At 39.1% G+C, this 13,155-nt stretch overlaps 1 protein-coding gene across 5 annotated transcripts in view; it reads right to left on the reverse strand.

Moving 5' to 3' along the window:
• UBAP2 (ubiquitin associated protein 2) overlaps positions 1-13,155 on the reverse strand; it is a 90,536-nt gene that overhangs the window by 49,913 nt on the left and 27,468 nt on the right. For all 5 annotated transcript variants that reach the window (XM_015653253.3, XM_033520337.1, XM_033520336.1 and 2 more), the window contains exons 4-6: positions 12,582-12,692; positions 8,550-8,703; positions 6,778-6,855 (exon numbers count right to left, since the gene is read on the reverse strand). In XM_015653253.3, coding sequence (XP_015508739.1) covers positions 6,778-6,855; positions 8,550-8,703; positions 12,582-12,692 — 343 coding nt within the window. The remainder of the gene's footprint in view (positions 1-6,777; positions 6,856-8,549; positions 8,704-12,581; positions 12,693-13,155) is intronic.

Consider the following 13,155-nt stretch of genomic DNA (forward strand, 5'->3'; position numbering starts at 1 on the left):
TTTTTTTTTTTTTTTTTGTGACAGCTAGTTTGCCTGTCACCTATCACCTCACACTTTCCAGTGTGTCACTTTCCAGTGACAGGCAAACTAACTTCCAGGAGGATCTGCTCCAGGATCTTCCAAGACACAGATGTGACACTCCCTGACCTCTAGTTCCCCAGGTCTGCCTTCCTTCCCTTTTTAAAATGAAGGTTATGCTTCCCCTTTTCCATCAGTGGGAACTCAAATATGATGGACAGTGGCTAAGCCACTTCCTCTTCCAGTTCCCTGGGGACCCACAGATGTATCTTGTCAGGCCCCATGGACATGGGCACCATCAGATTTCTCGAACAGTCTCAAACCTGATCCCCTCCTACAGTGGGTTATTATTCATTCTCCCAGCCCCTGCCTTTACCTTCTGTAATTCATACAGCTGGATATCTTGTGGGAAAAGAATATGGAAAAAAGAATTCATTAAGTACCTCCTGTTTCTCCATGTCCCAGAAACCCAGTCTCCTGTTTTCTTACAGAGAAGGCCCACATTTTCCCTTGTTTTCCTTTTGTCACCAACAACAATAGCATTCCCAACTAGAACCCTATCTGCTCAGACAATCTCACCTCTCTTCCTCCCAGGCTACATGTATTTGCTTCCTCCTTTTCTGGGCTTCCTTTTTGTGTTTGAATTTGTCCAGGAGCACCTTTTCATCTCTAGTTGTGGCAGTTTTGTCTTTCTTTTGGTTGGGATGCACTGCTCCCAAGCCTGAAAGAAGGAATCCTTAAATATTAATAAGCTTTCCTGGGCCACTCTTCCCTTTGAGGCTCTATCCTATGGCACTCTACCAAGCAAATCCTTGAACAGGCTAAAGTCTGCTCTCCTGAAGGCCATGGCAGTGAGGTTGTTGCGTCACTGCCACAAAGATCTCAACCTGCACCATTTTACAGTCACTGCAGCCAAGGTTGCCCTTGACCTTCACATTCCTCACAAGCCAGTTCAATTCCTAGGCTGCAAGCACACATTGCCAACTCATGTCAGCTCAGCCAGCTCTTTTCATCTGTAAGAAGTCCCAAGTCCTTTTCTGCAGGACTGCTCTCAAGGAATTCTTCTCTCCAGTCTGTATTTATGCCTGGGACTACCCCGACCTGAGTGCAGCATCTTGAACTTGGTCTTGTTAAACCTCATGAGATTTCCATGGGCCCACTCCTCAAGATTGTCCAGATCCCTTCACATGACATTCTGTCCTTCAGGTGTGTCAACTGCACTTCTCAGCTTAGTATCATTTGCAAATCTGTACTCTATCTCACCGTGTCAGTGATAAAGATATTGAAGTGCACCAGTTAAAAGACAGAGCCCTGAGGGACACCAGCTGTCACCAGCATACATCTGGACATAGAACCATTGACTACAATTAACTGGATGCATCCATCCAGCCAATTCTTTATCCACCCAACAGTTCACCTTTCAAATCCCTCTCTCTCCAATGTAGAGAGATAAGGATGTCACGTGTGACCACATCAAAGGCCTTACAGAAGTCTAGATAAATGATGCCAGCCTCTCCTTGCTGACTGTTGTGATCGCTCCATCACAGAAGAACACCGGATTGGTCAGGCACAACTTGCCCTTCTTGAAGCCATGACGACCAAAGATGCTTGTCCCCTTCCCTGACAGATGGAATCCATCAGTCCCCAGAAGACCAGGTTTCTCAAAGCAAGTCCCCTGGTCTAAGAAGTCAAATCCCCTGCTATGGCACAAGGCCTATAATCACCTGCTAATTCTCCAAATACAACAGGCTCTTTTGACTTCCTTAATTTTTGACTGAGAGGATGGATGAAAAAGCTACCTTCAAAAACTACCTGCTCCAGAGTGTCTTATGGCCACAGCCAGGGCTCTGTAACTCCCCTTCATGATGTTCAGACTGCTCCTGGCTGTACCACTGGTACCCATATGAAACAACAGCAGGAATAGTCAGTGAACTGCAAGAAGCCTATTAGTCTCAGTAACATCCTTGGTAAAACCCCCTGGTAAGCAGCACACTTCTTTAGAAAGCACAACATGTCACCAAAGGGATGTCTCTGTGCCTCTCAGAGGCATTTCCTACTACTGTCACCTGCTGCCTTGCTCTTTGTATTTTTCTTCTCCTGAATGAATTCTAGAAAGGCCAATACTTAAGTCCAACCCAGGCAGATGGCAAGTCTGTCTGTTTTCACTACAACCCACCAGGATTTCAAAACACTCATCACACAATCACTTTTCAGTTCTGATACTCTCCATGAATAGCAAGAATTGCCCTCCACATACACATTTCTTCCCCCAAAGTGAAAGCATATTTCATGGCAGCACAAGAAACGTGTGTAGAAGTACAGCTCAGATGGGACTAGGCCATTAAATTAATTATATTCTGCAGAAAATCAATTCTGCTGAGCTTGTAGACCTAAATCCTTCCACTGCAACACAGGTGCTTTATTCCAAAACTCAGATTTTCACTGAGGGTTTAAATTAGAGGAAGTTACTTCAAGATTAAGAAATGGCCTGAAGAACAGCTGCAAGAAAAAGGAAATGCAGACTGGAAGGCTAGGCAACACTCTGAATTTGTGGTTATCTCTGACTACACAGTAACTGAACTGCCCTAATTTTTGCTCTGGCAGTGCAAAGTCAGCTATCCTCTCAGAACCAAGCCAACAGAGACTCATTAAGCCTTAAGAGGTAAGAAGGCTAAGTACAGAAACATATTCTAGGTACTCCATACTACCAAAACAAATACCAATTTGTTCAAATTACTTTTGTCTTTATTAGTCATCATAAAGCTGGAAGAAATTCATCTGTTTTATATGCTGCATTTACTCTAGAAAGCATATTTACAAGTCATGCTGAAAACTTTCAACTCTATATTTGAAAGAAAATAAGTGATTTGTTACAACTAAACTATGATAATTTCATAAAAAAAACCTACATGACAGAGTTTCTTGACTAATGCAGAACAAGCCATTTTAGTTTAGCAAAATCAAACAAACTTAAAATTTTGATTTCCAGAAGATCTGCTCCATATTCATGTTTTAGAAAAAAAAAACATCCTCCTCAGTTCTGGCAAACAAAACCCAAGATTTACCCTGTGCCAATTAGGCTAAGCTTTCAAACCAAGGGATTGTTTATACATGCAGTTCTGGATACAGAAACTCAATTTGTTCAAGGATAGAATATTTCTCATGTTAAAAACAATTAAAAGAGATCAAGAATACAAGCTGGACTATAATCAGATATCTATGAAAAGGATAAGCTGTTATTTTCCTACACAGCCAGTACACAAGAAGAGTTGGAACTAAAACACAGCACTTTTCCTTTCATTTTTTTATCTGTTTTGTAGGAAAAAAAATCCCTGGCAGAACCCACATTTATGGCACGCTCATGCTGTTCTTGAATAACAAAGTAAAGAGACAAACAGAAGTGCGAGCAACAAATCTATCTTGTCTTTACAAACCAGAAGAATTACCATACGTGAGTCTGTAACACTTTCTGTGCTAAATGAAATCCAAAAGCCCACCTACCTGCTATTCCTTTATAAGCCATGGTCAATTAGATATCTAGGGAAGAGCACATGAACTGAAGCCTCAATACAGTTTCTTTGGATGCTTTCCTAGTCTTCAACTATTTGTGGCTTTGACTTCCTTAGTCAAAGATAATTTACATACAACAAAATCTTTGTTGGTTTTTCTTTTTCTTGCCTGTGATTCTTTTTTAGGATGAATTTGCCAAGTGTTTTTATGTGTACATTTTCTGCACCCCATCATCTTACTGAAAGGAGTTCCTCAGGTTCACTACACGTATGAAGAACCAACTCTTTAAGTTCACCTCGAAGCTCAAACTTGCTGATCTCATTTAATATTCTCTCTTTTGCATACTTGCTTGGTATGATCAATTGATGCCCCTGCCCCCACAGAAGTTTAACAGATCTCTACAACACACCCACTCAGTCCTCTCTCTCTTGCAGGCAGAAAAATCCTAGACTACTTGCTCCTTACACACATAACTGCAGACTTCCCTGTACCTTCAAAAGCTTTTTCTAGTTCTACACCCTTTTGTTTTTCTGCATTCTTTTCAACATGAAGTAGAGGAAGTGGGAGAATCAGACCTGCACTTGAAATTGAAGATGCAAGAACACTAAAAAACAGCAGCGTAAAAACAACCTGTGCTCGTAAAGTTTGTCAGTTTATATACAATACTTCAACTGATTAAAACACAAATGAGAAAATTTTTCTATAGCTGACAATCCTAAAGACATAACCATCTGCCTCCATAATTTCTTCAAAAGATTCCATTCTAGACAGTTGCACATCCTTGCTATACTGACAAATATAATCACTTTGATGCAATTACTGCTCATCACCATTACAGTATTTCTTACATTTAAATTAAGCTCACGCAAGAAATTTGGTTCTGAAAAGAAGCACAGATGAGAAGGGATTTTAAAACAAGATATTCCCTGACTTCAATACAAAGTTTACACCCTTAGCTTAACAAGCAAAGATTTATCTAAGAGCAATTACAGCTGAGATGTGCTCTGTTACACATGCTGTGATACATTTTTACATTCTGTTCATCAGTCAATAATTTGTATATGCTTCAAATCCCTAACGCCCTGCATACCAGCACACAGAGCTGTTTGCACTCTGTCTACCTACTGCCCTATAGAGTTACAAGGAACGTGACACGGTCATAAATGGAAGATCCACTGCCAGATAAAGCTACTGCCTTATACACCGAATATCAAATACTCAGTATCAGGGGTTTTCCCCCTCAGTACACAGCACACTATCACCTCTGTGTCAATCCCATTTTTGCAATTTTCAGTTGCTTATCATTTCTTAAAATTATGTTTTTGTACAGTGAAGCAGTAATACATATGATGGCGCAGCAAATCTCCTAGAAGGCATCTAGTAATGTAACTCCTGCCTGAGAAGGTAGCTTAAAATAGAGACAGTGTGTTGCTCAGATAATTAGCTGACTCCTTATTTCATATCCAGTGCCTAGATTTCTAAACACACACGCTGCATGAAATGGTTCTAAAAACAGGTTCTGTGATTACCACACATTACCAATCTGTTTACTTTCAGCTGAAGTATGTCATCTCTCATTTGACTATTCTGTGTAACAAAAAAGAAAAACTACAGAATGAAGCGGCAGTAAGCTTTTTATTATTATTTCTACTAATATCCAAACAAAGAAGGTCACGTATCCCTGAAAACATAAGAACTGAATCACACAGATTTCAAAAACTCCCTGTAGATTTCAAGGGTTTGCATTGCAAAATTAATCGGGTATTTCCTACCATAGAATACACACACTTGTAATATAATGACCCTGTAGCTGGCCAACAAGTTTATCAGACACTTCATTAATATACCTTGCTCACAGAACAGTCTGAAATATTTGGTAGAGATTTACAGTAATACTGTGCACACAAAGCCAGTGAACAGAAATTCTTTGAAGTTTCTATTTCTTCAGTTAGGTCAGTTTGATTTGATGATGATGTTTGAGAGATAAAATATTTATCTAGAAAGCTACAGTTTTGACAACAAAAACAGTATACGGTTTGTAAGGTTAAAGCAAAAAAACACTGTTTTGAAATTGATCTCTAAGTTTCAGTGAACCCTTTTTGAAAAGTCCTGCTTATACACTTATAATTTGAATATAAAGGATTATTTTATAAAATAAATAACTGCAACACTTACATTCTATTTACTGAAAGTGCAAACTATTAACATACTAAAAACTGTAGCTGTGAACTATACCACACCTTCCCCTGCAGAGCTACTTCTCTGCACACACCATTGGGTTTTTGCCGATTCACAGGCACTCTCACACGCAAAACTTTGGAATTTAGTTCTTTGCATCTCTGCACACCTTCAAGATGGAATCTGGAAAGCCATGAAGCTGGATGTGTCTGTCTCTGAATGCTTTGTTACACAACATTCCCAAGAGAAAGGAGTCCTTTGAAGGCAGAATTCTTCTTGAGTCAGACATTACTAAGTACATTAGTTCTGCTATACATTTTGTCAATTTAATTTATTTCATACCCTTGTCCACCCATAATCTGCACCATACATGGGTTATTCATTTTCATTCCTCTAAGAAAAAAAAAAAGCCTCTTTCCACCCCAACCAGTGAAAACCCAAACCAAATACACATCACTTGATTCCACATCCAATCCATTATCCCACCTCTTCCACAGGACAGGATTGGAGCTGTACCTAAGACCCATGATGATACTCCTCCACAGCTCTCATCAACTCTTCCATGTCAGATTCCTTTTCATAGCAAAATGTCTCTAAGGTGGTTTGTTCTTTCTCTGATTGGCTACCAAAAGCAGAAGGCAAGCCTGACAATCAGAGCCACCCCAAAGAAATGGTACGAGTATACATCAAATCCTTCCCCAAGAGCCATACAGATGGAATCCTGTGCTCTCCTACTGCCAAGGTACATCCTGAGGAACACAGCACACTCCCACTCACAGGAGGCTGGCATGAGTCAGTCTGGGGAAAAAAGCTCTCCATAGCCAGTGCACAGCAGCCTGCCACACAGAACATTATCACAGAAGGGATTTCTGTCAATTTTGTTTTGAAGTTGTTTCAAGATCAAGAAATGATAAAGGGTAAGGAAGTGGGATATACCCAAGTACAAGGTGGCTGAAGTGTGCATGAAATCAAAGGATAAACAAAAAATGCTTAAGAAGCAGTTAAAGAAACAAGTGTGAAAATTCAGCGCATGAAAGCAGTGCCAGTCCCACACCAATGCCACCTTCTCACCTCTCCCACGGCCACGTTTCCCGCGGTCTGAAGGCCTGTCTCCTTGATTGTTGTCCACTCCATTCTCTTCAGCTCTAACTGTGGAGAGAGGAAAGCTTAAGAGAAGCTTTAGAGACTTGTACATAAGACAATACAGCCATTTGCCTAAGCCAAACCCCTCAAAACAAAAGAAAAGCTTTTCAAGTGGGCTGGTCAACAGAGCTCCATCACCCAACCCTTCTTTGAGGCCTCGCTAGAAGCAAGTTATGTTTCCTTTGTACTGGACAATTAGGAAGCAAAATATAAGAAGGAAAAGTCCCTCAAGAGACAAACCTCTACAAGTACCGTATTTTGCAGCCTACACTATTTAACGAGATAAGAAATACAGCTGCCACATTCTGTGTTTCCTAGATAATGCACTGGTTGACAACAGTGGAAAAATAAAGGAAAACCAGTAACACCAACTCTTCTCCTGTCTGCCGATACTGCATCCCTGTACAATCACGGAAACAGATTTCTCCTCTGTATCTAATGCAGAGGGATGATGACTGGGTGAACGTAAGGCACTAGAAAAGCTCTGCACACTAATGGTTTTGTGAGAAAACTCCTGACAAGGTGCTTTGAAATATGGCTGTCTACTTGAAGGACAAAAAAAACCAACAAAACTGACCTCTTGAAACACTCATTGCTGAGACTTTTTACTGCATTCCTCCTAATGACATCAATAAAACCAAGAACATTTAGACATAAAGTTAGGAAGAAAATACAGATATTTGGTAACCATCTGAAATGTCTTTAATTAGAGTTTATAAAAACAGACAACTGTTTTTTTACCAGAGCATCTGTCTCTGGTAAAAAAACTTGCCCTTTGCATTCATTTTGATGGATCTAATTTATACTTTTCTAAATCTAGCTCCATGTTTTATTAACATTTTTTTCATCTTGACTTTACACTACAAAAATTCACAATGTCTGTATTGGCATAACAGTTGAATATCTTCCAATTATGAATGAGTTGACTAATATTTTAAATGTATTTCCTGCTTATAAGTTGAAAACTAAACATATTGTACCCATTCTGATTTCTCTATCAGTGTGACAAACAGTCATTACAGACAATGAGCACAGCTTTGCAAATGCTGACAAAACTTACCTAAAAAAAATAATATGTATCCGACCATGACCTACTGTGACTCTATCTAACCTGGAAACATCAGTTTGCTTTTGTACAATGTATTATTGCAACTGTAGCAAAGTTTTAAAGGTTTCAATTAACAATGAATTTTCTCTGTTGCAGAAACTCACCTTTGGTTGACTTATGTGAGAAATTTATTTAGAGATTAATAATCATCCCAGTGTTTTCATTCCCCTTATGAGAAGATGAGAACATCTTCAGGTTCTCCCACTCATAAAAGGAGATGGAGTCAAAGCTGGATAATTTTTTCATTAAAAGAAACAAAAAAGTGTATCAGCTGTGCAGCGACATACTTGCTCTTAAGCAGTCTTACAGAGTCAATTCTAAAACTTACATGAAGAACAGCAATTTGTACAAGATCAATTCATCAAACAATATCAGAGACTTAGATTAAACTGAGTGTCTCTGAGCAAGTACAGACCATCCCAAAACCAAGCCACATAGATCAAGCATATCTGTGGCACAAAGAAGTTATGATCCCTTCAACACTGAGCTATAGTCAGATGGACTTTACACCATTAAGCATTCGCTCTTAGCTTAGTCAGTTCCAGCTGCAAGAAAAGCATCTCAATCTTTACAAATTAATCCCTGTACGTACACTCTCGTCCACGGCTGCCTCCTCTTCCCCGTCTGTTGGAACTTCCCCGTCCGCGACTCACTTCTCTGTCCCCTCGTTTTTCTCTGTTCTCTTTGTTTTCTGAACCTTCCTTTCCAAGGCTTTTCTTCTTTCCCCCTACAGTCTCCCAAGAAGTCTATTTGGGTAGAATAGAGTTAGATGCAAAAGTCAAAAAGAAGAAGACACCTCTCAATGCACTTTCCACCCCACACCCCTCCAGTTCATGGAAAAAGCCCAGGTATTTGCATAATGTCACATATGCAAACTACACTGACATAAATGGAAACACAGGCTGTATTTTTGCAAAGAGATGAGAAAGAAACATTTTTTTATGTCTTAGGAAATATGAGAATCCTAAATATTTCTGGCTATAATGGACTTTTACTAGTTTAAGGAAGACTAGATACTATCATAACACAGAACATATGCAAAGCAAGCAACTGTTTTCCTCTCAAACAAATCCATAAATCTAGCAAGGGAGCATGTACAAAGCTATCTTTTTCTCCCAGAGAAATAAAAAAAAAAAACAAAACAAAACCTTTGTAAGTATCATTGAACAAAAGATTGATGAGAATCAGTATCTGGCCTAAGGGGGGGGAAAAAAAGCCAAACCCAAAAATACCCAGAAACAAAACAAAACACAAAAAAAATCCCCAAAACAACCAAAGCACCAAAAACACAGAAAAGAAAATGTTTCATCCAGGCATACTAGAATTTATGCCCCAGAAGACAGAATGGCAAAACAACAGCCTGAGAAAACTGATACGCCAGACCATCCACTCTTAACAGCTATAGACTACCAAACATACCAAAACACAGGAAAAGCTATGTCTAAACAAGATATGGGACAAAGGTCCAAACATCAGGCTTCTATTTTTATATTAAACTCAATCTTTAAAATAATTTCAAGGATGTTATCAGCTCCACAGGGGTATCTGTGGGAGTTGAAAATAAAATGACTAAAACACTTGCCAAGAATAGCTCAGCAACTCATATATTATGCAATAGCATGGTTAGTCTATTGAGCCATAGCTGCAAAGCAAGTAAGAATAAAAGGTATTATTTGCAAACCATTAAGATGGCAGAGAGGTTTACATATATGTCCCCATTTCTAGGAGCTTACAGCTCAGGTAAGATATTTAATATCGAATATTTGCACATACAAATTGTTGTGAAGCACTGAAGTATGACATCTGACAGGCACCTGCATCAAACAAAAAAGGTTGTCTATCAGTAATTTTAAGTCCTATCTCTCAATTTCACCAAAAGCAACTCAGCAGCCCTGAGGAGCCAAGGCCATGACCAGCTAGCTCAAGCTGCCTAGGAAGCCAGCGCTATGAAGAAAGCAGGTAACAAAGCAATTTACAAACTCAGTGTTACAGAGTCTCCTTTGAGTGAATAAGAACAAAGATAATGGTTACTCTCATTTTTTGGCATGGCATTGGTGAGAAAGAAGGCTGAAATCACTTTTCAGTTCTACCTCCAGTACAGAAGACTAAAGCAACTTCAATAATGCCCAGCCAGCACTAATCAGAGGTACAAAACCAAACACATTTGAACACTACCACCTGATTTGTGAGGCACAAAGCTGCTCCCCCCAGTAAGTACCACATGGCTTCACTTACCACAGCCGGTGTAATTGAAATGAAACATTCCTAGTGCTTCACATACCTCACAGGAGGAAAAACACCTACACTGACAACTGAAGAGCCAAGTCTGTAGAGTTCAGAATGCACTAATCCACTGATGGGCTTGGTGCCAAAACATCTTTGACCATTTCAGGAAATACCTAAAACTGGGTAAGGCTGCAAAGCTGAAGAGGAAGCAGCCTCTTCTGAGTGACAGTTAAAGTAACTTAGGAAGGATCAGGAAAAAAGATGACTATGAAGCCATTAGATCCATGCTTTCCCATAATACAATTTTGAGGAAAGCCTTGAGGATGCATGTCCTTTAAGATAAAGGATGATGCTACCTCTGAGAATGGGGATCTACTACAAACCATTGAAGCTGTCTCTCTTTGTAAGGGAGGTAACTGATTACAATTTCAGCTGACAATGCCTGAGACAACCCAAGTAACAGTCATGGGCCTGACCTTTAAAAATCAGAAATAACAGAATAATTAACAGAATAGTTCTTGTTGGCCTGTTCTTACATGGAAAGAATAAAAATCTGAAAGGTCTCTTTTGTTGTATCCTCAAAGGTTTAATAAGTCAAATATGGCTGAGCATAAAACGGATGCAAGAAGTTAAATTAATATAAACCTTAGGGTAAGAAACGTATCTTCTCTACTCATCCACAAGCCTCTAACTACCCCAAGTCAGACTGCTACAACTGCTGCAATAAGGAAGTCTTTACAGAGACTAAGTCACACATTTACAGCTTGCAGATCACAGCTTTAAGCCCCAAAAGCAAACAAAAAAAGACTAAGATAAAATTGGCTGAGTACCAAATAAACTATAAATACACATTTTAGCTTTCCTTGCTCTTCTAATACCTTCAATTGAAGGAATACATCTTTCAAGTAAAGTTTAAAAAAACTTCAAGCGCATCCAAGCAGAGTGAGACTAGAAAAAAGAGATTTGGAATTTTGCATTCAGAATTTGTAGTACCTCAGCTTACAACTTCACATCAAATCCATGGTTAAACTGTTCTCAAGTACAAGGGCCTTAAAACAAATCCTTCCAACTGGAGGCCCACAAACATTCAAAAATAAATTTCTTAACACCCATCAATTAATACTCCTTCCTCCTTGACTCCTTCAAGTTCTTTGTATTTGTATGTAAGTTGCATTTTGTCTACAGAGAGCAGTGGGTTAAGAAGGACTTGTCAAAAAAGCAGAACATATCAGTATCACTTATATTTGATAAATGAGTTCAGAAAACTTTTTCCATGTCGTGATCAGTTACAACAAATTGTTCAAGTAAGAAAGGACTTAATATTTTCCATCAACCAGAAAACTACTTTCAACTAAAAAATGGCAAATACGAGAAGTATGAGAGAACACAGCACATTACCCAGATAGATCTAATTAAGATGAAATGCTCTCTTCTACTCCCAGCTTGTCAATAACATATACTTCTGTTTTTACAAGACTCAACTCTAATAAAAAATGAAAAGGGGATAGAAAAGAAAGTCCCCTCAGTCAGAACACTGTGTGTCCCAGATTAAGGGTGTGTGAGGGGTGAGTTTCCTCATTAACAATAAGCCAGAGTACACATCCTGACAAATCACAGGAAATACGAGTGTTCGGCATCAAAAAAGGAAGTCCAGGTTACTTTTCCAACTTAGATGAGACAGAATCTAATTTAAGGACAAGCTATAAGAAATCCCTTCAGCAAAAACTTCAACTGCAGTACAACATATTTTCTTAATATCTCTTAGGATAAAATTTCACTGTGCAACCTTTTAAGCAATATTATTTGTTGCTGTACACACACAGTTTAGTCTCCTCTTCCTGTTTTTCAATTAAGCCATGCAAATGAGCAACACAATTAAAGGAGCAACTATTTGCTGCATCTTTTTCTGCCATAAGTAGCATTATTAATACAACTTGAAGATGTGGACACCACCTACAACTTCAATACCAGCAACCCACACCTACAGAACTTGCATAACTTAAAATATCTGCCTGCCCCTAGGTTTACAAAGATGGACCTTTGTGATGGTCTCAGGCCTCAGAATTGTAGAGGATCTACACAGTAACTACAAAACCTGCATTAAGAAACAAGCCTGTGTCTGAAGCAGCACTGAGTTCTGCTGCAGAGTTAAAACTGCTGTATATAAATAAAAACAGAGGAACTCTGTGATAGACCAGCTGAACCCCCACAACATTTTCCAGATTCAGCCTTCTCCAAGGTATCCATGCAGTAGAGAGGCTGCCCCAGTTTCCATTTCCTCCAAAAGAAATTGAATGGAAATTAAAAACTTCCAAAACATGACTTTTCTAAGGTACTTCTAGAAGCTAAAAAACACAGCAAACAGAAGGAGTAGCTTAACATGGAAGTAAAACCTTACCGTGTCTGAACTTCCTTCCAGCAATATGTTGATTGCTCTGTTCACATCCCCATTACAATCATGTAGTGCCACTATGCATTCATCCTGGTTTTTCCCCGTCACCTCCATAAGCTGGTAGTAAAAGTTAGACATATTAAAATATCTAAATTACCATCATAAGAAAGTGAGAGCTAGTATGACCACAAATTACAACAAAGTGCATAGCTACCATTGCAGAGTAAACTAATATCCTGAGAAAAGTAATCTGCATTTTGCACATCTGCTTGGAATTCAGACAATAGAGATGAAGAAGCACAAATTAATTGGTAATCAAGGAAGTACTATTTCACGCTTTTTTTGTTCTTTATGCTTGCAGCAAATGCTGCCAGATAAAGCAGTATATGACTGTAAAGCTGAAAAGGAACACAATAGTTTCAGTATCATTATCTCCTTCTCCATCAAATGTGCCTCTCTTTGTCCCAGTGTGAGAAAAACATACAGCAAGACATGGCAGAGAACAGATCACCTGGAAAACCATCCAGATTATTTTTCAGACAGACTAGCTCCCTTGATCCATTTCAGCATAAGGCCACAC

Source organism: Parus major, chromosome Z, assembly GCF_001522545.3.
Source record: "Parus major isolate Abel chromosome Z, Parus_major1.1, whole genome shotgun sequence".
NCBI classification, from domain to species: Eukaryota; Metazoa; Chordata; class Aves; order Passeriformes; family Paridae; genus Parus; species Parus major.